The 26,529-nt window shown below is 34.0% G+C and overlaps 4 protein-coding genes across 4 annotated transcripts; 3 read left to right on the top strand and 1 right to left on the bottom strand.

Moving 5' to 3' along the window:
* Positions 1-181: 181 nt before the first annotated feature.
* Positions 182-1,044, top strand: LOC140979270 (uncharacterized). Its single transcript, XM_073444613.1, has 2 exons — positions 182-345; positions 491-1,044. The coding sequence occupies exons 1-2, from the start codon at positions 231-233 to the stop codon at positions 754-756; spliced, it is 381 nt and encodes a 126-aa protein (XP_073300714.1). The 5' UTR covers positions 182-230; the 3' UTR covers positions 757-1,044.
* Positions 1,045-2,640: 1,596 nt separating this feature from the next.
* Positions 2,641-12,221, top strand: LOC140978479 (probable UDP-N-acetylglucosamine--peptide N-acetylglucosaminyltransferase SEC). Its single transcript, XM_073443566.1, has 28 exons — positions 2,641-2,986; positions 4,655-4,800; positions 4,919-5,017; positions 5,111-5,161; positions 5,295-5,411; positions 5,495-5,551; positions 5,928-6,047; positions 6,197-6,259; positions 6,354-6,432; positions 6,955-7,064; positions 7,168-7,221; positions 7,311-7,378; positions 7,503-7,605; positions 8,052-8,254; positions 8,617-8,713; positions 9,021-9,092; positions 9,254-9,330; positions 9,414-9,530; positions 9,626-9,710; positions 9,785-9,952; positions 10,064-10,174; positions 10,259-10,345; positions 10,442-10,569; positions 10,648-10,730; positions 10,809-10,914; positions 11,011-11,157; positions 11,685-11,805; positions 11,890-12,221. Exons 1-28 carry the CDS (start codon positions 2,803-2,805, stop codon positions 12,001-12,003), a joined length of 2,967 nt encoding a protein of 988 aa, XP_073299667.1. The 5' UTR covers positions 2,641-2,802; the 3' UTR covers positions 12,004-12,221.
* A 1,523-nt stretch (positions 12,222-13,744) lies between these two features.
* On the top strand, positions 13,745-19,838 carry LOC140978478 (small ribosomal subunit protein bS1c). Its single transcript, XM_073443565.1, has 10 exons — positions 13,745-14,132; positions 15,077-15,236; positions 15,943-16,004; positions 17,671-17,830; positions 17,928-18,048; positions 18,556-18,637; positions 18,724-18,827; positions 19,217-19,295; positions 19,409-19,459; positions 19,533-19,838. The coding sequence occupies exons 1-10, from the start codon at positions 13,890-13,892 to the stop codon at positions 19,614-19,616; spliced, it is 1,146 nt and encodes a 381-aa protein (XP_073299666.1). The 5' UTR covers positions 13,745-13,889; the 3' UTR covers positions 19,617-19,838.
* Positions 19,839-22,070: 2,232 nt separating this feature from the next.
* On the bottom strand, positions 22,071-24,742 carry LOC140978865 (uncharacterized). The gene is made up of 2 exons (XM_073444104.1): positions 24,551-24,742; positions 22,071-22,626 (listed from the first exon to the last, which is right to left on the bottom strand). Exons 1-2 carry the CDS (start codon positions 24,674-24,676, stop codon positions 22,312-22,314), a joined length of 441 nt encoding a protein of 146 aa, XP_073300205.1. The 5' UTR covers positions 24,677-24,742; the 3' UTR covers positions 22,071-22,311.
* Between the last annotated feature and the right edge of the window lie 1,787 nt (positions 24,743-26,529).

The following is a 26,529-nucleotide window of genomic DNA, read 5'->3' as shown; positions in this document are numbered from 1 at the left end:
TATTATATGTATATGTATTTTCGTTAAAGGATTGTATTTAATCAAGATATATATCGCTGACTTGTTATAATGGAAGACTACTACTCTCTAACAACCAACTAAATTAGGGGCCTAGTCTTAAATAGTGGCATCCCAATTTTATATGATCTTAGAGTATAAATAGAGATCCGAATGTGCCAACATTTTCAACCAAAACTTAAATAAATATAAATATTAAATTACTTTCAAATATGAGTTTAAAGTCAATTTTCTTTCTTGGCTTCCTCTTGGCTACATATCTTCATTTTCCCTCTCAAATGGCGGCTGCTAGAGAATTGGCTGAGACTTCAAACACACTGGACACATGTAAGCATCATATCCATATATTATTATTATTATTATTATTATTATGAAATTGTTTTTGGACATATTGAAGATGCCGGATCATGTAATTAATGGTTGGATAAAAATTGGAAAATAATAATAATAATATATATTGCCTATTTTTCAGCAAATAATAAAGATGAGTTGACAAACGGGGTTGGTGAAGCAAAATATCCCGGTGGTGGATATGGAGGGTATCCCGGTGGTGGATATGGAGGATATCCCGGTGGTGGCTATGGAGGGTATCCCGGTGGTGGATATGGAGGATATCCAGGAGGTGGTTACGGTGGATATCCCAGAGGTGGTTACGGAGGCTACCCTGGTGGTGGATACGGAGGCTATCCTGGTGGAGGTTATGGTGGTAGACGCCGTTGTGGACCTTATGGCTGTTGAGGTCGTCGGAGCTACTATGGGGGTTGCAGGTGTTGTTGCTATGCCAATGAAGCTGCAGACGTTGATAGGAACATTACTACAAGGATTAATTCTTGGAGTAGTGTATCGTTATATATATAAGTGAACAAATTAAAATATTTGTAGTGTGATAATAAATATATCTTTATCAAATAAAATGGACTAGCTAGGAAAATAGTATGGCCCCTACGTACTTTCCTGTAATATATATATATACTTGCAGTTTGAGCTTGAAAGTTTGCGAATATATAATATAGTTAATTACATGTCTCTCTCTTTTTGTTTAAGGAAATTTCCATTTACTTTATAATAAAAGAGTACGTTTGAAAATCTTTAATATTATCGTGCTACTAATTACTGATGAGATTTGCTGAAGAAAATGTAATTTATAAACACATTTTTTGGACCTTATGATCATTTGGTAGAAGATGCTTGGAGATTAATAAATCGTTTCATATTTTGATAATACTTAAATTGGTGAAGACATTAGAGAAACTTGATTTGGAAAGAAGGAAAATTGAAAGGGAAAAACTCCATATTAGTAGTCTCTTTGGTCGAAGATTCAAGCTCCATTTTTTAGGTCTGAATTTTACAATTTAATAAAAGAAACAAACACAACTGAACAAGTTAATTCGTTTATTTGTATAAACTAAAATAAAATATAATATACTAGTACTAGCTTGCAAGTGGTTCACAAACAATATGTCTGAACATGTTGATATCAATTCTCAATTCAAGTTCAATATATAATTTCAATGAATTTTCATGACAGTCAGACCTGTCCATCTTTTTTTAAAAAAATAAAAAAATCAAACTTCATCAAATAATCAGTTAGGTTTATTAATTCGGACAATATTTGGGTTGGTATATGTTTTCTAAATTTTATAGTTTTAAAAAATATCGATTGTATTATCTTTTTAGGATAATTTTTTTTCCTTTTAGCTCATGTTTTTTGCTTCATTTCATTTTTTTTTCTTCCGTATTCTAAGACCAAAAACAAAATCGTGCTAATTGGACTAATTCCAAATCCAATTAAAATGGTTGGGCTAATTGAATGTTTGGGGCTATGAACGAAATGAATAAAGTGTGATAAATAAAAACATGGATGAATAATATTTGTTTTTTTATGTTTTTAATTTTGTAACATTGTTTCATTTACTGATATATATTGTCTTAAATTAAATACCCTTTCTGGCCAATTGCACACAATTAAGTAGTATTCTAAAAACATGTCATTTCTTTGGATATTGAGCAAAAAATTTTACGTGATATGAAATCATTCATGTTAGAGGTAATATTTCCGCCCAAAATAAAATATCGGCTTATTTTTAGTATTAATATATTAAATAAATGCATTTATAGACAGATTTTAAGACAATTTAGTATATGTATCATTTGGAAAATTTTTATAAAGAACAATCTATCAGAAAAAAAATCAAAACAAAATATTACTTTACACGATGACACGATTTTTAGAATAAACAAAATATTACTTTACACGATGATACGATTTTTAAAATAAAACATGTCGTAATATGTTTCTTATATCATGTGGATCATATACTCATCACATGGAATGTGAGTGATGTCTCATCATAGATGAGATGAATTGAATTGAATAAAAAAATAAATAAAAAATAATGACTTCGTCTAACATATGAAACGACGGATACTGCTTATTATTAAAATAAGCATTTGGAGAAGAAAACTGGAATGTGGGGTATGAGGTGTAGATTTGAGTGTTTTGGTTCGAAAAGTGAAAATCATGTACCTCTAGGGGTGAAAGTGCATTTTATTGGAATCGCGTTCTATTCTTTTTCCATTTTCCTTTTCTTATTCTATTCTTTTCTACTCTCCTTTTAATATTCTTTCCAACTTTTGTCTTTATTTATCAGTTTTCTCTAGAAAAAACCCTTCTCGAGGATTTTTCCTTCCCAATTTCCCTTTCTCCGTTCGGATCTCGAGCTCTTCCGCCGTTTTATGAGAGTACTTGCGCGGCGGAGGTAGTGGTTGTTTAGATCACGAGACATGCTCTCGTTACAGAGCGATCCGCGGCAGTACAGCCGGAGTCTGCAACAGGTACAACGGCAGCAGCAACAGACGCAGGTGGTGTCTAGGGCTCCTTACAATGTCGCCGCAGATCATCACAGAGACCATCCATCTCTGTCTTTTCCCTCCGGGGTTAACGTCAAGCCGGAGCTTTCGAGTGAAGGTTCGATTTTATTCAGTTTTGTGATTTTGGTATTACGTTTTGCTTCTTCTTCTTCTTGTTGTTTTTTTGCCTTGCAGGCAATAAGAATTAGGGTTTTTAGTGTTTGATGAGCTTTATTTTGTGATTTGTGGAATTATGAGTCTTTTCGAGAAATTTAAAAGTTCCCATTTTCAAATATTTGTTAACTGAATTCAGGGAAAATATAAAACTTAAAAAAGCTTTGGGATGTTTTGTTGGCTAACCTAATATTTGGTTTTGAATGTTGGTATTGCTCCAACCATTTTTTTTAACCCGGGGAACAAAATTTCTTGACTTAAAGCATTTTATGCCATAAGCCTTCTTACTAATACCGAGAGCTATTCAAATCTATAAAATTATGCAGCCCCTAAAGTGCAAGCTTTTTTTGTTTCTTAAGATTCTGCTGCTATTCAATCCGATGCGTGTTCTATCTCAAGTCGTTCAATGATACAATTACACTGTCTCTATGAATTAGCTTTAGTCATGGGATTCCTTATTTTCAATCCAACTGCCAAAAATTATAAATTGGAATATCTCACGTCAACTACTGAATCATATGCTACATATTGCTGTTAGGGGCAATGAAAAGACTACGCTTGAAACAATTACGGGTGGGGGACAAAATTATCTCTAGAGAACTGAAAGGACTTTGAAGAGGAAGAGAATAATTATTTATTTCAAGAAAATGTGGGAATAAAATTTAATTCTAAATGCACAAACGCTTCTAAATAAATGTCCTTTTTTAATTATGTATGTAGATCTATAAATATTTTGCTGAAAACATTTCTAGAAATCTATTATGTCGATGTGTAGCTTGACTAGTTATCTATCCAGAAGGACCAGAACCATTTTTTGACCCAAATTGATGGCTTAGGTTTTACAAAGAGCAAAATAAGTTTTATTGCCACCCATGTCTATTGGGTGTGAATAAGAAGTCCTCGTGGTGGGAGGCTGGAGCATGCCTAGGATCTTCTAAGCATCAGTTATGGATTTTAATGGAATAACAAAGTTAATACATGGATTATGGTTCAATATTCCCGAGAAATCACATTAACTTACAGTAAGTTTATTGCAGTTGGGGAACTAAACCTTCCAACGCATGGATGTATAAATCATTGTCCCAGGACTCCCAACTCTTATTCTGTGTGAAAATGTGGATTTGCAGCTGCTTGTTATCTCAATCTTACCAATGGATGAGTAATTGCAGTATTATTGAAGTTTCATAGTTAATAGATATATTCAAATTTTAGCATATGATTTCCATTGTAACGATGCACATTTACCAATTGCACAATCTTTACGGTTGAGATTCTCACAAAAATGCAACTATTTTAGAGCACCATTAACAAAAATGCCCTTCCATAAACAAATATGACTGTGCCAGGTTTTGAGGATCTTCTGTTTCGATTTTTTAGGAGGTTCCCATAATTATTTGAATCTAGCATATATTAGTAAATGTCAGGCCATGAAAGCATATTATGAACTGTGATGAGAATGTGTAGTGTTTAACTGATAGTTTCTATGATAGAAGCCAAATCACAAAGACTTACCGAGCAATAAACTTTGCTGATTAAATTTATATGTTAGTCTGGAGTACGATTATGTTTATGAAGTCTTACTGGGTTTGTTCTCTTATTTCTCATTATTCAGTTGACGTGGACATGCTCTTGAACTTGGCCCATCAGAATTACAAAGCAGGGAATTATAAGCAGGCATTAGAACATAGCAAGGCTGTGTATGATAGAAATCCGCGTCGCACTGATAATCTTCTTCTGTTGGGTGCTGTTTATTATCAGGTTACTGGTTTGCTTCATGTTTTTATGTCACATGTATTATTATTGGGTAACTAAATTTGAGCTAGCATTTTCAGCAAGACATCATCTGAAGTTAGAATTTGTACTGTTGGTTTTATAGTTACATGACTTCGATTTGTGCATTGCGAAGAATGAAGAAGCTCTTAGAATTGATCCACATTTTGCCGAGTGCTATGGGAATATGGCAAATGCTTGGAAAGTAAGTTTTTGTGGTGGTTTTTTTCCTGACATTGAACTCTTTCTGGTTTGATGGTGAAGTTGCTGACTTATGTTATTTATATTTTTCTGGCAGGAGAAAGGCAATATCGATGTCGCTATTCGCTATTACTTGATTGCTATTGAGGTCTGCCTGTCACTTTGATATTTACTATACTAGTATTATCATGCGTGCTAGCCTAGATTGTATGTAATAGGATCTGCTGATGATAGTATCTTGGAACTAACTGCACAATTTATGATGTAAATTTTATATGCAGCTTCGACCTAATTTTGCTGATGCATGGTCTAACTTAGCCAGTGCTTACATGAGAAAAGGAAGGTTGAATGAGGCAGCCCAATGCTGTCGTCAATCACTTGCTCTGAATCCTCTTTTGGTACGTTTCTGTTTTTTATTATGTTACCATCCTTATCAACTGTGTTGGCAATCTCACATCTGTGTCAACATACAACTTATCAGGTTGATGCTCATAGTAACCTTGGAAATCTGATGAAAGCTCAAGGACTAGTGCAAGAGGTAATAAAGCAGATGTCCAATCTCTACCTAGGCGCCATTTCCAACTACTCAATAATTAGTCGCTTGGATATCTTTGTTGGGAGAGGGGGGGGGGGATTTTGTGTCTGTTAAACAATATTTACATCTTTTGACGGCCTGCTGTTAGTGTAAATAGCTTCTTAGTAATTTTACTCTTTGGTTTATGACTTTCGGCGTGATACCTATTTGAATTTTCAAAGCTTTTATTTAATACACACTATCAATCATCTCGGTGAAATTTCTCACGTATTTTGCAATTTTCGCTCGACAAATTTACTGCAATAGCAACCGCCTTATGATCACAGACCTCATTAATCATTTCCTAATTGAAGTTTCTAAATCGGTATTTTCTTCTCAGGCCTCTAAGTGTTATATGGAAGCACTCCACATACAGCCAACTTTTGCTATTGCGTGGTCTAATCTTGCTGGTCTTTGTATGGAGGCGGGTGATCTTAACAGGGCCCTACACTACTACAAGGTATGTGATTAATCTTTGTTATCCTTTTAAAATGTAAAAGGTCTTGTGAGTTGGAGGTTGACTAATTTATGCATGCTTTGATATTTTGTCTGAATCGGATGCTTTATGATCTTGTGCGTACTGCTGACTGTGTATTGTTCTATTTTCAGGAAGCCGTGAAGTTGAAGCCTGACTTTTCAGATGCCTACTTGAATTTGGGAAATGTTTACAAGGTAAACTCTAACATATTTTGGTTGTAAGGTTGGGTACCTGTAAAATGCAAGGGCAAGAATTCGGGGAAAGACCAGTCTTCTTTACATTTTCCAGGCCTTGAGGATGCCTCAAGAGTCTATTGTATGTTATCAACGAGCCCTGCAGTCACGACCAGACAGTGCAATGGCTTTTGGTGAGTTATTTTTACACCATGATAGGGTCAGTTCTGTTGTTGCTGATCACTTTGTGAATCACCCTTTTGAAAACTGTTGTTCTGAAATACTGATTGTGAAATTGATCGCGTATATCATTGGTCTCCTCAACAGCTTAGGATAACACTCTGTATCACCATTAAGCCAAAAAAAGTGCATCTCTGGGGTTCAAAAATGTTAGCTTGAGGCTGAATTATATCTGGGAACTGGACTTTAGGTGTAAAATTGCAACAAGGGAAATATTTTGTTGGTTGGTAAAGGCTATTTTGAAGTTAAAGAAGTAAATCAATTTTAGCTGGAAAATGCAGCCATATATCAATATTTAGATATCATCTTGTTGCAATCACACATTCTGTTTATTTGACTTACGCTCACTTAAGATAATGTCACTATGTTTGTTCTTGACTTATCTAAGATAACGTGACTATACTCCTAGAGTTTTGTACTTCGTGTTATTACCAGAAGTTGGAGTTTTTTACAATGATGTATGCCAACCATTGCAGGCAACTTGGCAAGTGTGTACTATGAGGAAAACAACCTTGATATGGCAATAATCAACTACAAACGAGCTATTGCTTGTGATCCTGGATTCCTGGAGGCGTACAATAACTTGGTTGCTATTATATTATTAATAGTGCTGATTTAGCTTTTTGTTTAGTAAATTAGTACTTGTTGCATTTTGGTGATGTTCTGTTTTTATGTTTTTCAACTGCTAGGGTAATGCATTGAAAGATGCTGGAAGAGTGGAGGATGCAATTCACTGTTACCGCGTAAATTATCTTTCACCATGATTGAATTGGTCGTGGTTTCGTTTTATTTTTGGCTGCTTTTTGATTCAAATGCTGTTTTTTTTTTGAAGCAATGCCTATCTCTTCAACCTAGTCATCCTCAAGCTCTAACCAATCTTGGAAATATTTATATGGAATGGTATGTTTAGAATCAACGTGCTCCACTTGTGTATGTGGTTCTTGTTTCAGATTGCTTTCGCGCCTTTAATTATATTTTTTTATCATTTTGATTTTTACGAATTTCATCTGTTATTTCTTTGAAGGAATATGATGAGTGCTGCAGCTCAATGCTACAAGGCAACGCTATCTGTCACAACAGGACTTTCTGCCCCTTTCAATAATTTAGCTATAATATACAAACAACAGGTGCATTGCTGGTTTTTTTCCTGCAAAAAAGGTCTATAGAGCTTAAATGAGTTAATGAAATAAAAGTGCATTGTTCTCATCTTTAGGAATGGCAAGGCTGTGCCAATCGAAGTTATGTGAGAGACCAATATCAAATTTTTTGATATTATGCATGCAATGAGATGTTCCTACCAACTCAACTCAGCTTAATATAACAGATACCATTTCAGAGAGCACATATTTTAGGCACCAGAAACAACCATGGGTTGACAAAGTTCAAATATCTTTTACAAATTTCGCCATTGTCTAAACTAAATTACCTTAGTTATCTCCATTCATTATTTTGATGCGGAAGCAGTCATCCAAAATGATGGGTGTGAATACGTTTCCAAGTCCTAGCTTGTCGCTCACATGTTAATGAGATATGATCTGAAATTTTTGTGTGATTTTACTTTCTTCGATTACAGGGTAATCATGCAGATGCGATATCTTGCTACAACGAGGTCCTAAGGATAGATCCATTGGCTGCAGATGGTTTGGTTAATCGAGGAAACACTTACAAAGAAATTGGAAGAGTTAATGAGGCGATTCAAGACTATCTCCGTGCTATTGATATCCGACCAATGATGGCTGAGGCTCATGCAAATTTGGCTTCCGCTTACAAGGACAGGTACATTTTCATTTCTTCTCTTGTAAATTTTAGTCCTTAATTTTGTAGGCTAAGAAATCACATGTGAATCTAAAGTGTGCTTTATCCACCTAGTTTCAATCCTGCAGTTATGTATCAAAGCAACCATTGAAGCTATTTGCTTTTTCTTCTTCTTCTTCTTATTATTATTATTATTATTATTTTGGGTTTGGCTGTTTGAATTCCGATTTTATTGATGAGTGAAAGGAAAACAAATCTATGTTTTATTTAATTTTACTTTATACATAATGAATATCAGTTTTAAGATTTTTATTCTACATTTTAGACCTATTTATGGTGATTAGCATGAACTGTGATTTATTTATCTTGCGGGCTGCTTGCAGTGGTCATGTGGAAGCAGCTATTAAAAGCTATAAGCAAGCATTGATGTTACGCCCAGATTTCCCTGAGGCAACATGTAACCTTCTTCACACTTTGCAGGTACATCTACAATTCGCTAACCAGAGCTTGGATTTATCTTGACGTTTGAGTCAAGATTTGAACGTGTTCATCAAAAACTATTTACGTAACTTAATACGAAAATGACACGGTTGATTCATATGCTGGAAAAGTATTTTCTTTCACGGAGATTTCTCTCTTGTAATCTCATTGTTACTTCATCTGTTTACACTTGGTGTGAGCTAGTAGTTCTCAATTTTGACTTCTTGTTGATTTGGTTCTGAGTTCTCAACTGATTAACTGGTTGAAATTCTTTAATATGATTCTGGTTCGATGGTATTTATCTCAGTGCGTCTGTGACTGGGATGATCGGGAGAAGATGTTTATTGAAGTTGAAGGGATACTGAGGAGACAGATCAAGGTCTGTCAAAAGTCCTCTTCTGCAAACTTTATATGCTCAATTGCTCATCTCCTACTGCCCTCTGAAAATTTTATTAGTTCCCTCATTTTGTCCATTTGCTCCCATTTGACAGTTTATTATTGTCAATAATGATTAGCATGTGAGTTTCCCTTCTTATTTAGTTGTCAGTCATCCCAAGTGTTCAACCATTCCATGCGATTGCGTATCCCCTTGATCCCATGCTTGCATTGGAGATCAGGTGAGAAATTTATTATTCCATTTTTCTTTTGTTTTATGATTGCAAATGGAATTTTCTGATGAAGAACTTGTATATATTTGCAGTCGAAAATATGCAGCGCATTCTGCGGTAGTAGCATCTCGCTATTCACTTCCTCCTTTTAATCATGCACCTCCATTGCCTGTAAAGAGTGGTGGCAGGAATGGCCGGTTAAGGATCGGGTTTGTTGGCACAAACTTTTCCTCATTTTCCTTTTGGATCTCCTCTCTGTTGGGACTGAAAGTGCGTTTTCCAAATCATGTCTTGTCTCTTGCAGATATGTAAGCAGTGACTTTGGTAACCATCCATTGTCTCATCTTATGGGTTCTGTTTTTGGCATGCATAATGGAGAAAATGTTGAGGTGAGCTTGATTTGGGCTTAAGTTGGTTAAGCATATTTATTTTTCTAACATGTTTTTTTATGGTTCCCTTGTAGATATTCTGCTATGCATTGAGTCCGAATGATGGCACTGAATGGAGGCTTCGTATCCAATCTGAAGCAGAGCATTTTATTGATGTGTCTTCAATGTCATCTGATATGATAGCAAGGATGATTAATGAACATCAGATACAAGTGCTCATCAATCTAAATGGGTACACCAAGGTATCAAATTGCCACAATGTCACTTTTCTTTCTAGTTAGTCATCATATCTTTGAACTCTACATTGATGAGTTCTTGCATTATAAATGACTTTGACTCTATATGCACTGCAGGGTGCAAGAAATGAAATATTTGCTATGCAGCCTGCTCCTATCCAGGTTTCTTATATGGGATTTCCTGGGACCACGGGAGCGACCTACATACATTATTTGGTTACTGATGAGGTATGTGTATTTTTCCCCATATGATTTTACTACGCAGGCATGGCATGACTTTATCGTTTTGAACTGTTTCTTGTTTTATGGCAATTTGTTTCTCCAATGTCTTGCTCTCATATATACTCCGAAAAAATAGTTCGCCTTCCTCATTGCTATTTTGTGAATGACTATAAACAGGTAAACGCTACGAAACTGATTTCTCTCTCTCAAACGTACACACAGCTTTTTAATATTGATTAGTGTTATTCTTTCCCACACTGTTATGTCTTTAAGAAAAACCGTGATGTACTGGATCTAAACTACCAACCCAAGCGATCGGACTACGGACTTCCTGAGGACAGATTTATATTCGCCTGTTTCAATCAACTTTACAAGATGGACCCTGAAATACTCACGACATGGTAGCATATTTAGCTTTCATTTTTGTGAGTATTATATGTAGCAAAACAGAAATCTAAGCAACTCGTTTACTTGTGCAGGTGCAATATCCTGAAGCGTGTCCCAAAGAGTGCACTTTGGCTTCTTAGATTTCCAGCTGCAGGCGAGACGAGGCTTCGTGCACGTATGTTACAGTTTTTTCCTGGTGACAAATGAATATATTTCGTAGGCAATTCCTGATATATGTTATTCTATGGCCCAGATGCTGCTTCACTAGGTGTGCAACCAGACCAAATTATTTTCACAGATGTTGCAATGAAACAGGAACACATTAGGCGCAGTTCGTTAGCAGACCTGTTTCTTGACACGTAAGTATTCACTTTGGTTGTAGCAGAAACCATTTGAGGCAATGCGGAATATTATTGAATTGAATTCTCAACAGTTCTCGATTTCCATTTGAATAGGCCTCTTTGCAACGCACATACAACAGGGACAGATATTCTTTGGGCTGGTCTGCCTATGGTCACTCTTCCTCTCGAGAAAATGGCGACTAGAGTTGCTGGGTCGCTCTGTTTGGCGACAGGAGTTGGAGAGGAAATGATTGTTCATAGGTAGGTGTTTGAACCTGTAATTATCTAGTAGCTAGTTTTGTTTCCTAATATGTGGATGTTGGAATTTGCGTGCCTATTGTCACGGGTGTAATGCAGCTCTAGTAAACTGCTTGAGTAGGAAACCCCACTGTGCGGGTTAAGAAATCCCACCCAACGGATGGAAGCATTAAATTCTCCCCCCAACCAACCCAGTATGCCTACGCAGCACTCTATTTTGGCACCACCTCGAGCATGCCAAAATGGGTGTAACGTGTTCGGGGTTGTGCTTGCCACCAGTCATCACGAATTAAAACCCATCCTGATTTCTAAGAAGGAAATAAAATCCCTCCATAAGTAGGTTCAGAAACCCATTATCTGATTGTCCCCATCGGGATTGAGATTTGAGTGTTTCACCATGCTTTCAATATTGAGGGATTTGTACAAAATTATATTTTGGTAAACTTCACATCTTGTCGCTGGTTGCCTCTTATGCATAGCATTTAATTCATCTTGTAATTCATTCTCATCCGTGCCTTCGTATTTGACAGCATGCAAGAGTACGAAGAGAGAGCTGTGTCTTTTGCCATGAATCCTTCGAAGCTTCAAGATCTTACCAGCAGACTCAAGGAGGCCCGTCTGAGTTGCCCTCTGTTCGACACTGCACGATGGGTGAGTCGTCTTATCATAGAACTATGCTATTATTGTCCTTTGCATTTTGATATAAATCGTTACACATTTGCTACCATTTTTCAGGTGAAGAATTTGGAGCGTGCCTACTTCAGGATGTGGAATTTGTACTGTTCCGGTCAACATCCTCAACCCTTCAAAGTGGCTGAGAATGACTTGGAATTTCCGTATGACCGTTAGATGATTTATATAGAGGAAAAAAAGTTAGATTTTTGTAGATAAAGAACGAAGATTGTAGGAGGGTTAGTTCTACTCGTGTGATATATATCACTTTATAATTTTAAAGTGTCATGTGGGCTGAGAAAATACGAGGAAGCGGTTATCATCAGCGATACTACAGTTCGTCCGATACTTTTATATTTTAAAATAATCGACTGTTGATTAAGATTCATACACAAGATATTTCTGTCTTTTCTTCTCGATGCACCTTTTACATGGCTAACAGAGACCAAAGGCTGCTTTGCTTTGAGGGATTCGAAATCTTCTGAAATATACATCCTAAATGTGATATTTCTGTTTTTCTTGTCAGTAATCGATACTTGAAAGACGATATTATTGAAGGGGAAATTGGTTAAATGATTTCGGTCAATTTTTTTTTTAATAAAATGATCTTTTCAAGTTTATTTCAATATATTTGAAGAGGTTATTTTTTAAAAAAAAAGTTGACCGAGGTAAAAAAAAACACCGATTATGAAAATCTAAATCAGGTACCCCTTGATAATTGTATTCAACATTACATTTCTCGAGTAATAGTTAAGAGTTGCACAACTTTAATAATTAATTGCCCGTGCTATGCGCGGAAGGCGCGAAAGTGAGCATTTTCAGGTGATATTTGATCCCAGAAACCATCCACCACCTTCGAGATCTCCAGTGGCTGCCTTTTTCTGGAGCTGAAGAAGATTGTACTGTTGTACGCAGAATTTGCCGAATCTCCCCGTTGCTTTCCACGTCCGTCACTTCTGTCCGGCCACCCACTCTCTCGATCTCGCTACGACAGCGGAGGAGATGGCCAGTTGCACAATCCGTTTCACCATTGCAAACTGACCATACTCAGCTAATCATTCTATTTTATATCTTATCTTATAAAATCAAATCCTACCCATCAAAGCAAACAATGTTTTAGTTGATACTTATAAATCATATTTATAGTTTTAATGTCTACATATATAATTTTGTTGAACCGTGAAATTTGTTTGTTGACGAGTTTACACATAATACGGAAACAAGTTAAATTGATAGACTGTCATCAATTTTTTTTCATAAATTAAGTTAATTATAAAAAATAACATTATGTTCATTGCATTAGTAAAATATTTGTATACTCTTTTATTAAACATCCATTATTAGATTACCTACTTTTGTATAGAAATATATGTTATCAAAGACGAGTCCTTTGTGAGATGATCTTTATTCGTGAACTCTGCTCATATTTAGAATAAAAATAATATTTTTTTGCACAAAAAATAATATTTAATTGATGAACCGAATAAAATATTAATTGACATGTGAGATCGTATCACATGAATTTTTGTGATTTTTAATTACTATTTTTAATCAAGAGATATTTTTAATTAATATTTTAATAGATTATTGTAAATTAATTTTACTTTGTTATTATATCAATTGATCGTATAATCAAATGTATTTTCTAAAAATATATAATGTGTTGTGTACCCATTTCATAACTTTTTAATAAAAACATATAATTGCAATAAGTATAGTTTATACTCAGTTAATATAATTTGCATAAAATTTGAACCAACTAAAATATATTTTATATAAAAATCATCCATACATTTAAAGCAAGCAGAGTTATTATAATTGTAATAAAGTATAGTTTATAGAGAATTAATAAATAAATAAATAAATAACCATACTGATTATAAAAAGGGTAATGTGGCGGTGGGGATGATCCAAATTCACCCACGTCACCAAATCCACAAAACACACACACACCGCAGCTCTCCACAAACCAAGGCCAACGTTCCCTCACGGTCCCATATTCCAATCCTATGTCCAGTGGTGTTGCGGCCTACACACCACATACCTCAAAAGAATCTTGAAAAATGCCAGTTTTCACTGCTTCTCTATGCTCAGTTTCCAGCGGCCTGGCGTTTCTCTCCCATTTATTTGATAACACCTGCCACAATGCCGCTCTTATCATAAATCCGGCACCCTCATTCAATTTCCCATGTTCCATCTCCCGAAGTTATTCCAGCAAGCGGGCGACTTTTTTGAAAGTATCAGTTTCAAGTGGCAGTACCACCAGAACGGATGATGGATTGGATCAAGCTGTGTTGCCTGACCGGGTGTGTTTTTATTTTGATTTAAGTTTTCTTCATTGTGCTATGTTTATTTGTCTAAATAGGGGTCTGTTCTAGTTTTCTGTTCATGCGCTTTCGCTGCGTACTGAGCCTGGCCTGTAGAAGAACTATTCAGATTCTAATGTTAGAAGCCAAAATGGTGTATTCATGATTGTTAGATTCAGTGACCTTACATTGAAACCCAAATACATGTGGAGAAACTTTATTGTGAGTTCTATGGTGAGGTGAAGGTGTCAAATTGTTCACTTCAGACAAAGATGAAGTCTGAAGGAGAAGTAGGTGATGCAGATATGCTATAGAGGATGTCTTGTGTGATTCCTGCTAGAAAAAATAATACGTTGTTGGACTATGTAGTTTTTTGTTACGTCACAAGCCCAAGTTCATATCATATCATTAATCATGATGTGTTAAAATGGCTATAAAATTGGAGTGCCCTCTTATGATTAATCATATCATATCATTTAATCATGATGTGTTAAAATGGCTATAAAGTTGGAGTGCCCTCTTATGATTAGGCAAAATGACAAACACAATCATCATAACACTTGTGGTATATTGGATTTTATTGTTAAATAAGTAATTGGCTTTCCATTCTTTTTTAGTGGCCTACTTTTGGCAGGTTTTCCTTGCATATGCTCGCTTGATCCAAGTTTTCACTTTTCAGTTAAATTTATTACACTTGAATAGAGAGTAGTATGGCCTGAGCAGGATGGATTATATGAGGTGAATGATGAAGCTGTCATGGCTTCTTATCTTTTATTTACTTGACTAAACTAAGTATTCTACTTGCTTCAACTTCAACACGTGCATATTATTATATCCATAACAATAACAATTTTTTTTATCATTGTTATTTCCTTTTATATGTGTGTTTTTGGTGGCTTCTTTCAATAGAAGCTTACCTGTTCCTTTGTTCTACAAAGAAGTAGAGGTCTGCTGATTGGAAAGCTGCAAGAGCTTATCACGAGAAGGGACTCGTCTACGAGGGAAGAATCGAAGGATTCAATGGTGGTGGTTTGCTGATTAAATTTTATTCACTCATTGGTTTTCTTCCTTTCCCGCAGCTTAGCCCTGCACATTCATGTAAAGGTATGCACTGAATCTCATTGAATGGAGTACTTTTTTTCTCTGGTTTTATGGACTAAGCTGACCCAGAAAATCAAGGGAGTTGGTGCACTGCAAGCTGGGAATGTTTAGTAAATATATCAAGGTTTCAACTGGTAAATTTAAGAAAAATTACACAACTGATAGCATATTATGATTAAATCCAAAAGTGAAGAAAATGCATTGAGATAATCAACATTATAATTTTACAATGACATTTATATTAAAAAACAATAAAGAAAAATGAGGTAGGATATATTATTTGCAAAATGAGCATCGACCTCATCCCAGTGGGGGCAGTTTTGGGTTTGATCAACTTGTCATTTTGAGAATTGGCCCTCCCCCATTGTATTTCAATATACTGGGCCTAATAACTTCGAGGAAAAAAAGAAGGAAAAATTAACCAGTGGGCACCCCCAATAGCTGGAGTTTTTTCAAGCGACTGCCAAATTTTTTTAATCTGCACTTACATTTTTTTGGTGAATCTTTTCATCATGTTGTATTTTGATGAATGGAATAAATTTTGATGAAATTTGACCCTAAAAAAGCCAGTGTCTCCCATTTTCTTACATGATATGATCATTTTTGTACTAAATGATGGCGGAGTTTTAGCTGCCTGCCTAAATGATACTGATGCATCATTGGCTTCTGGGTGAGCAACCAGATATTAAAATTTTAACTTATCATGTAGAACCTCAAAAGAGCATCCAAGATATTGCAAAAGCTTTGACAGGTTCAGTTATTCCCGTGAAGGTACTGAGTTGTATCACTGATGTATGGAATATATTATTTCCAGTTGCTGCTGATGTTGCGCTGACTTTATTTATTTTCTGAAATCATTTTTATAGTTTGCTGCATTGAAATCCACATCTGTTATGTCCTGTCAGAGGGAAAATAGTATCATCATCAGTTGAGTGCTTGTGATTGTGGTTATACAAGATACCTGCATTTTAAATATGGCAAACTATTTAGTTATGTCCTATGAGAGGGAACATAGTATCAGAATATAAGATTGTTGAGAAAAACACCCTGTATTACATTTACATTTTTTTTCAAGGATGACGTGAGAGATACTTGTTAGAAAAAGTGTTTAACGTCCTATGAGAGGGAACATTACATTTTCATTTTTTATCAAAGATGGCGTGAGAGATACTTGTTAGAATAAGGGTTTAACACATATTTGGAAAATAATTTAACGGGTTCTATGAGTCAACTGCCGAAACAAAGTGGACAAACGTCATTTATTTCGAGAGGAAATTATAGTAGTATGTTAATGTGCTCGAAACTGATGTTGGTGAATGAAAAGTTAATGTCCGAAATTATCCATGTGAAATTATTAAAACTATACCTGGGAATCAAGCGTATTGTAGGGGTGGACTGCATGCATCACAACTCTAAATTGGGGTCGGGACTTTGAGCTTTCAGGTGTAAGAAACATAGGAAATGTGTTGCGAAAACAATCCTTTATGTTGTGGATTTGCATGAAAGGCATTGCGGCGCTGACCCTAAAGCCTCAATTCCATGGGGGCAGGACTCTTCCATGGAAAATGTCCTCTTCAGTCCACAACTTTTGGGAAAGTATGAAAACACCCGCAAATTTCATTTTCGAATACAAAATAATCCTATGAAAACACCCGCAAATTTCATTTTTCAATACAAAATAATCCTTACTTTATCTTTCTTTCTAGATTATCTAATCACGATTATTTTAATCAATTACATTTAAACACAAATTTTTGAGACGTAAATTCTTTTCAACTTAAAATTCGAGATTTCAATGAATTCGCGAATTTTTACAGAAAATATGATAGTGTTTGTAAAACCGGGCACTTGTCGTTTTAACAAAAGTTATAGCTGGTGGTAATGATGCAACTCAAATATTTTAAACTGCAACAATTCAATCGTCATGTTTCGATTGTTTTACCCAACATAGACAATTATTGCACTCAACAATGTTAAGTATTTTATGGTTCGTAGGACGTCGAAATTTGTAGCGCTGCTACTTCAAAATTGTCGACCATTGTATCTTGGGACATGTGTTGTCCATGATCTTAGGCACTGGTTCGGGGAATGATGTTTTAAGAATAGAGTTCAACTTTTGTGTTGACTATTTTTTGCCTATTCACAGCCATCTTTTGTCTCCCCGGAGAAGATACCTATTACCTTTGATACACATTGTCTAACAGTACTTTAACTAAGTATTGTCGTCTCTCATGTGGGATGAATACTAAGCATGTAAAAATAATTACTTCTCGAGCCATGTTATGGAGATATTGTTGATTTGTTTCCTATAAGTTTTGAACTTAAATATGTTAAAGGTTTTCAAGATAACAGTATTAAGTTACAATTCTTTTTGGAGAGAAACTGCCAATGTTTCAAGATACCATTGAATAACAGTGAATCTTGTTACCTCTCTTAGGTTATCCAAGCAGATGAGGAAAACAGGAAATTAATATTCTCAGAAAAGGAAACTGCCTGGTCAAGATATTCTTCTCAGCTAAAAGTGGGGGACCTTTATGAGGGTATAGTGGGATCTGTCGAGGACTATGGTGCCTTTGTCCATCTTCGTTTCCCAGATGGTATGAATTTCTTGAACAGTGGTACTTGATCTAGTGAATAATTATGTTATATCATGTAATTCAATCTCATTAATCTCACATTTGAGCTCGGATCCAGGTCAATATCGTCTCACGGGACTAGTGCATGTTTCAGAAGTTTCATGGGATTTAGTCCAAGATGTGAGAGATGTCCTCACCGAGGGTGATAAGGTGAATGTCAAAATTGTCAACATAGATAGGTAATTCTTTAATTTTGCTATTCTATATTCATCTTTTGTTTCTTTAATACATCAGTGTCTATAAAGCACCCACAGGTATATGAATTCAAACATGCTAAAAAATTGCTTAAAGGAACTAGAACTTTCTTCATAAGTATCATGTTAGGTAGTCACAATTGCTCCCATTATCTCGTTTGCCAGACCATATGGTACAATGATTGAGATAGAGTGTTTAGACTATCGTAGAGTTTAAAAGCAAGCAATTGCTCTAATTGTCACGCATAGCATTTGTATGATTTAAAAAATTTGACTTGCTAAAAGTTATATTTTGGTATAACAACCAATGCTATTTCTACATATTTGTCGAATTATACGACTATATCGTAACCAAAGCATTGAAGCATCTTTTTTGAGTACATATTGCACAAAATCGAGTTTTGTCACTTTTTGACGTTGTTCTTTCAATGGAATACATTATTTGATTCAAGGATTGATGTAACTATTTCTATGGTTCTGGAAATGATGCAGGGAAAAGTCACGGATCACATTGTCAATTAAGCAACTAGAGGAAGATCCACTTCTCGAAACTTTAGACAAAGTTATTCCTCAGGTATGGTGATGTTATTTTTTCTTCAGCTTTACTTTTTTTTATTTTCTTACTTCATTTCGATTACCAATTATTGCTTTGCTTCACAGGATGCTTTGGTAGACTCCGATACTTTAAGTGCAAATGACCAGTTAACTATTGAACCTCTTCCTGGTCTTGACACCATCATTGGAGAATTACTGAAGGAAGATGGGTATGACTAGCATTTGTTGATATCCATGCTAATTTGATTACGATTATAGTAAAATATCAACTTGAAATATTGGCTGAACATGCATTTGTCATGTCAATTCTGATTTTGGTGCCTAAAGATGAATATAGGTGGAACAAAATCAAATTTTAAACATTTTGACGAATTTAGAGGGTGCAAGACTTTTTCATGCTATATACACAAAATGATGGAACAAAGATAAGGTGACACTCATGCTGAAGGTTTAATGCTGTAAAGTGTTCATAGAAACTAAACTGGGTCTGTGGGGGTATTTGTCCGCACTGATAATTAAGACTGACTTGTGATTGATTTGTTACTGTAAAAAACTGGTGCTTGGACTAAGATTCAGCTACGGATTTGAAATATTTCAGCATTGACGATGTGAGAATCAGCCGACAAGGATTTGAGAAACGGGTGGTTTCGCAAGATTTGCAACTATGGCTTTCAAACGTTAGTGTGAACAAACTACGCTCTCCCATCCTTATACCATCCGTAAAAGTTCATTTTCCTCTGCCTATGGGTAAAAAAAATCATTTAGTAACTTCAAATCTTGCAATCTGCAGGCGCCCCCTATCAAAGATCAATACACACTTCTTGCTCGAGCTGGACGACAGGCATGTATCACTATCAGGACCCACTCTTCTTATTTTTCTCCGTGATCTTAGGATGCATTCGTTTTTGAATCAGGTACAAGAAATACAGCTAACAACCTCACTCAATCAAGATGGAATCAAAAGAGCGTTGCAGCACGTTTTAGACCGGGTGCCATGACTAATCTTTTCAAAGTCTCTTACCAATATTGGTGAAGCTCCAACATATATATCAAACTAAAGAACATAGAAATTTCTGATTTACTATGCTCAATTTCAATCATCCATGTTCGTTTCTTGTGCAGCAGCTATTGTACTGTGTAACACTTGTTCATTAACTCTCAAATCTGTACATAGTTGAATGGTTTATTACATGATTCATACTGTAATCGTTTATTTTCAACTGTTGTATGATAATATCGTATGCTTGCGTACATGATGTTAATTGCAGTAAGTAGAGTTAGTCGTTTTCTTACAAAGTTGGCGATTAATTATTGTTATGCTGACTTCCATTATAAGCAGCAGTAAAGAATTAATGAGCTACTCGGAACTTAAATTCGTTTTTTCCGGTAGCAAACCTTATCGACGATGGATCTATTGGCCGGAATTTCGACCTTTAATTACTTGTTATGGTGAAATAAATTACAAAGATCTTGCATATGCTAACGTTGAAAATGACAAGTGTATGATTCACATTTGGGATTTAATAGATGAATAAAATTCGAGCATGTGACATATGTACTAGGATTTTTTGGGAGTTTTTGTGCACTTGCAAGTGTACTCTATGATTGGTGGCTGTAGGGAATGGACCACTTGGAACTTAAAAAGCAAATTAATAAACATGTCGACTGGCTGTCTCAACCTTAGTGACACTGTCTGTATTATCCATTCCATTATTATCATACATGTGTGTGTGTGTGTGTGTGTGTGTGTGTGTGTGTGGGAGCAACAAATTGACGTACGTGATTTGAAGAAGAATCCGAACATGCATGTGTGTGATTTACGACAATCGAAGTATGTCATTGTTACCGGCTAAAGATTTTTTATAAATTAAATAAGAAGTTTACGAGTTCCACTTATTTAATATATATGTTGTTACATGTTTGATTATCATCAATTGTAACGTAATTATTCGGAAAAACTAACCAAAATTTTGATGTTTGAATTGTTATATGATTTAAAATATTTGAGTTGTTTTGTTACTGTCAATTATAATTTTTTTATCGGAACAATAAGTGGTCGATCTCACATGATACACATGTCCATGCATGCATTACCGAATTTATTAACTTGTGATAAGGGAATTTAATAGATTTCATAAACTAATCTTATGTAAATATCTTATATTACATTCCAAAACTGAGTAGTTTTATTTATATTTTTTCCACAATATATTAAATTTTTTCCACAATATATTATTATTTGTTCTCTACCTAGCTGTTGCTTTGTCTGAGGCAAAACACTCGGTTCAAGCATTCACTGTGACTCAAGTTTTATTCATTGTTTTGNAAAAAAAAAAAAAAAAAAAAAAAAAAAAAAACTTAGAAAATGACGTTCTTTATGATAGTTTTTTTTTATATCGGGGTATGACTGAGAACCATATGGTAAATATTAACCGAAGGTAATTAAAAACTTTTTAAGTATGTAAAAATATCTTGAAAGATTTTCCTAAAAAATAGAACTCTTGTGAGACGATCTCACGAATCTTTATCTGTGAGAGAAGTCAACCCTACCGATATTCACAATAAAAAGTAATACTATTACCATAAAAAGTAATATTTTTTCATGGATGACCCAAATAAGATATTTGTCTCATAAAATATGACCCGTGAGACCGTCTCACACAAATTTTTGCCTTTCTTAAAAACAAAAATCACAAAATCGCAAAAAGTATTTATTTTTTATGAACAATTATTGGGTCTTATAATTAAAAAAATTATTTTGTTAGATGATAGCATTGATGCGTGTTAAAAGAAATATTATAAATCCTTGTTTTTTAATGATTTAAATCGTTTCGACAAGGATCTGACATGATTCTCAGTCACACTAAACATGCATTATCAATCACTTTTAATTTTTTAAACAAATCTAATCTATATATAAATACTAGTTGGACAATAATTATTGCTTAAGTGTCCATTTGATTGAAAAGTTATGGGTTCAATGTGCATATATACTCGATTAACAATCTGTCCTTTATTTTTGCATTAGGCCACCTAAACTTTTCTTTTCTTTTTCATTTATTTCCTTTCTTCTTCTTTTTTTCATGGATCATTTAATTGCACAAAGCCATTTAAACTTTGAAATTTTTTTATTCTTAATTACATATTAAACTCTAATTGTTATTCATAACTTTTTAACACATGAATAATATTAATGTTGATAATATCGAAACACGAATCATTAGATTTAAAGTTAGTTAGTATATTAACTTTAGAGTAGTTTGAAATAAATGTGTGAGGTGAATTCAGTCAGTCCCATCCCCAAAGGAAGACTTCGGGCGGGCCTTGAAGTATCCACAACTAGGCATGGTACATGGAGTTAATACTCGATGACCACTTTCTATATGTACCACAACACAATCCACTGCGTAATATAAGTTTCAAAAGAACAAAACAGACAATTAAAGGTGCAATAAAAGCTGCGAAAAAAGGTTCAATAGACCCCAAAATGACAGTTCATAGACTCGCTCAGATCAATATATGACAAATATAGGTTGTACTCCCAACTGACAACACAAAGAGGGGGAGGGGAGGGGAGGGGGGGGGGGGGGGGGGGGTTGGGAGGAAAAGAAGCAATAATAAGGAAAAGAAGCAAAAATAGTGATAATATGATGGAGATGATCACAATAATAAATTATATGAAAGATTCATGCATCAAGCACCACCATCATGGTGATGATTAGATGCAACAAAATCTTGATTTTCATTGGTGCAATGAATTTGATGGTGTTTTTGGGAAGATCCTTTGCAAAGTTGAATCGGGTACTTCAATCCGTTTAGTTCCAACTTTCGAAGTGCAGCTTTACCCAGATCAATGCCACATATATCTGATAGTCGAACAAGATAAAGCAAAACATCAGAAAGCTCTTCTCCCAAATGTTGCTTCTCCTTTTCTTGCCAATCTGGCAGCCCTCTTGGGACCTCGCCTTTCCACTGAAATATCTCAGACAATTCTCCCACTTCCCCCACCTGATTTGATGCATTTAAAAAGGTTACAAATATTTTAAATTACATAGGATCTCATGGAAACATAATTTTTGTTTTGGTGATGGATGGAGTTGAAAAATACAAAATAAAAGATAAATGGGGAAAAAATGAGTTTAAATGATAAAAGAAAACTACCAGGAAAATCTCTCCAGACCACAAGACTACTAGAAGGTAGATTACCAATGACCCAAAGTTAGCAGCAAATTTTGGCAAAGAAAATAGCTGCCTCATTTTGGCCATTACCAATTTACCATCGCTTGAGGGTGAGAACATGTTCTCTTCTAAAAGGAGAAATAAGAACATTAATATACTAAAACAATTCGGTAGATGGATTATAATGGTAGAAAGTCGACTAGGGGCGAGCCGATTGCAAAATTGCTCACTTGGTAAAACATACTTAACAGCTAGCCAGTAAGATGTCATAAAAATTGGCGACGCCAAAAATTCTTGAAATTTGAGTCAGCACTGGGTTTTAAAATGTATTTTAATCGATTAAGTGCAGCAAATTCAAGCCATCATTATTCTCACTTCTTCCCTGTCCATGTATTATATTATACACTAGAAAAACAAGGCATGCAAGAATATAGCATTTAACTAAAAGCCACGATATGATGATAATTGTGTCTGTCATAGAATGCCCCAAAGCAACTGCTGCATTTTTGGAAAACTTTATTTTTTTTAGTCACACTCTCGGATAAATTAAGTGTGGCTAAGTAGAAACATATTATTGTTGGTGGCAGTTCTGATGTTGCTTCAGACAGTGTTTTCTGACAATAGTGCTATAATGATATTGTGGGAAACATAAAAATCACACAATACTAGCCAGTTTTAGGTACTATGAAAGCTGTTGAAAATAAAGGGGTTTTCTGGTTTTTCCTTTTAGATATGATGTCTTTGAAAAATTGAGCTGATTAAACTTATATCAAGAGCTAAACATTTACTGTCAAAACAAAAATGGCGGAATTTTCAAGGATATACACACCAAAAGAGAAAGAGAGAACTTTCGAGGAAATTTTTCGGAAAAAGGCCTGTCTTTTTTATGGGCAACCAAGAAACAAACTTTACACTTCTTCAAGAATTCCCGAGAAATAGATTCAAGTAAATGTTAAAGTCTGTCAAATTAGACCCTTTTCGTTTATCACATCACCTTTGTTCTCTACAGAAGGACCCACGAATAAATTTGAAATGCAATATTTAAAAATGTAAATTCTATCAAAAAATTATTGAGTTAGCTTTTATCCTGGCCCGTCCCAATTCTCGACTCAGACCCTAATTATATTAAAAGCTACATCTCCATCAAAAAACAACTACATATAGATACATACCATAAATGATATAAAACATAGGTGAAAAATATAATCTTGTTGAAAGGATTATAGAAAAGAAAAACAATTTATTCAATATTTCAATGGGATTTCACAAGGGATAAACTCGGAAAACATAGAGAATGATTATCAATAATCAGAAGCGAACAATAGCAAGATCAAATGAGAAGCGAAAACCGTGAAAAGAGAAGACCGAGAAACCTAAAGTCTCGTATGTGCATGGTAATGGTGTTCACAAATTAAAGAACAAAAGGAAAGATAGGTGTATCACCATGTTAATTTGTACTAGCTAGCATTCAACCAAGAACCAATACGAACCCGGAACCCCTACCATCCCGGTGAATCAGTTACCAACCATGTAAGGAAGAGAAGAAACAACAGAAAATTTTATTCAAAATAACTCGAAAAGAAAAGATTTTTTCCCCCGAGAGATTGATCTGATGAATAGCCCCCAAAAAAACCCACGTTGAAGATAAAACCAAAAACAAAGAAAACGTATCAAAATGGACGCCGACACGAGATTGGAGGCAAGATTCTGAAAATTTTAATGGCTTGAAAAGGGTGCAGAGTGAGGTTCAAACCAGGGCCAAAAGCAGATTTCTTGGGCTATGAAACTGATCCCAGTCTCTTTCCTTGGCGAAATTCGCCATCTTGGTCTTCAGATCATCGAGGGTCACCCCCCGTTGCTCCGATTCTGCCTTGTTCATATTGATATCGTTTTCAAACCAGATGCAACTTGTTTTTTGTTTGTTGCGTCGGATTATATGCGTCTGTAAATGATTTTTAGGGTATATAAATATAAATATATATAGACACACACACACACAGACAGACACACACACACACATATATATATTTTTTTTTTCAATTTTTGCCCCTAAATCGAATCTTTTTTCAAAAAAAAAAGACAATTAAATGTCAAAAAAATTTTTGAAGTAATTAAATGTCAATTTTAATTATGTATTATTGACATTATATTTTCAATAATATATTTTTGTTGAATCGTCTATAATTAATTATATTTTTTTATCGATGTTATTTTTTTCATCAAAATTATACCACTAACTTGCTAATATCTTTGTTAAAATTTATAATTATGTTGTTAAACACATGTGTATATCACCATAAATTTTTTAGCCACATATTTACAAAAAAAGTAACAATAAAATTGGTCATTTAATTTGGACAATTAAATAGGTCAAAATAATATAAATATAATTGATTCAACAAAATATATATGATTAAAAATATCAAATATTAGAGTGGGTCTCATGTGAGACCGTCTCACGGATCCTAATCTGTGAGACTGGTCAACCCTACTCATATACACAACAAAAAGTAATACTCTTAGCATAAAAAGTAATACTTTTTCATGGATGACCCAAATAAAAGATCTTTCTCACAAATACGATNTATATATATACTTTTAACGACTTTTAATAATTTTTGTAGATTTTAAAAGTCTAGAGATATTCAATTAAACTTTTTCATACTCCATATAAGTCTAGTGATATTCAAAATAGACTTTAATAAAGTTTTAAAAAATCAAATGATATTCAACAGTGACTTTTAAAAACTCTATAAAAGTATATATGTGTTCAAATTTTCAATATATTTTTAATAACTCTGTGAAATTTATTAACATACAAATCTTACATATGTACAATATAAATTGTCGAAATTTATCTTTGGTTCAACTTTAAAGAATTTGATGGATTTTTAAAACTTCTAACTCATACACAAACTTTTTCTCTTTCTCTCTCATCTCATCTCAAGCCACTTATCTTCTTTTCATGTATTTTATCCTCTCATTTATCTCTATCATTATTTAATTTTCAAAATTTATCGTTACATACATTTTCTTTTCAGATTTTTCATTTTTTATTGATTGCTCATTTAATAATTACTTATTTTTAATATCATATGAAATTTTGAATTTTATAATTGCTTTTTAATTTAAGGTTTATACAAATGACGTAATATTCAATAATAACGAAAGATTATCCAAAAACATAACGTCGTTTAATTTTTAATAGTTAAATAGTCTCACAACATGCATGATTAAAAAAAATTAAATTAAATTAAGATTTTAATCTATAATTTATATAAAAAAATTTATTATAAAATTGATAAAATAATTTATTTCTTTTGTTGTTTAAAAATTACATTTTTTTTCTTTATTTTACGACTATTAATCTTGAAATTCTACCATATTTAACATTATAATTATGAATTTTTAATAAAATTATTACACTAGTTATAAAAAAATCATAAAATTTTATTGGTTAATAGAATTGAAATTAATATTAATTTTTTAATAAAAAACTGTAAAAAAAATTATTAATTTTTTTAACTAAAAATGGATTGTTTAGACAGCGAGTATTTTTAAAATTTTACAAACATACATACAAATCCACATATATACACACATATACATATAAGGATTAAATGATTTAACTTTAAATAAGTAAATTTATTTGTTAAAATAATTTTTTTAAAAATATTTCAAAGTAAATATCTTATTTATGTCAATTAATTATTCGTTCAAAAAATTAATATA

This window comes from Primulina huaijiensis, chromosome 6 (genome assembly GCF_012295235.1).
Source record: "Primulina huaijiensis isolate GDHJ02 chromosome 6, ASM1229523v2, whole genome shotgun sequence".
Lineage (NCBI taxonomy): Eukaryota > Viridiplantae > Streptophyta > Magnoliopsida > Lamiales > Gesneriaceae > Primulina > Primulina huaijiensis.
The sequence above is the reverse complement of the archived record's forward strand: the minus strand, read 5'-3'. Positions and strand labels throughout refer to the sequence as shown.

Coding starts and splice junctions, on each gene's coding strand:
- LOC140978478 (XM_073443565.1), top strand. CDS start 13,890: ATGCCAGTTTTCACTGCTTCTCTATGCTCAGTTTCCAGCGGCCTGGCG. Junction 16,005..17,670: donor GTTCAGTTATTCCCGTGAAG/GTACTGAGTTGT, acceptor TACCTCTCTTAG/GTTATCCAAGCAGATGAGGA. Junction 18,828..19,216: donor GAATTACTGAAGGAAGATGG/GTATGACTAGCA, acceptor GAAATATTTCAG/CATTGACGATGTGAGAATCA.
- LOC140978479 (XM_073443566.1), top strand. CDS start 2,803: ATGCTCTCGTTACAGAGCGATCCGCGGCAGTACAGCCGGAGTCTGCAA. Junction 9,953..10,063: donor ATCTAAATGGGTACACCAAG/GTATCAAATTGC, acceptor TATGCACTGCAG/GGTGCAAGAAATGAAATATT. Junction 10,175..10,258: donor ATTATTTGGTTACTGATGAG/GTATGTGTATTT, acceptor GTTTTATGGCAA/TTTGTTTCTCCAATGTCTTG.
- LOC140979270 (XM_073444613.1), top strand. CDS start 231: ATGAGTTTAAAGTCAATTTTCTTTCTTGGCTTCCTCTTGGCTACATAT. Junction 346..490: donor TTCAAACACACTGGACACAT/GTAAGCATCATA, acceptor CCTATTTTTCAG/CAAATAATAAAGATGAGTTG.
- LOC140978865 (XM_073444104.1), bottom strand. CDS start 24,676: ATGAACAAGGCAGAATCGGAGCAACGGGGGGTGACCCTCGATGATCTG. Junction 22,627..24,550: donor GAAATCTGCTTTTGGCCCTG/GTTTGAACCTCA, acceptor GCATCAAATCAG/GTGGGGGAAGTGGGAGAATT.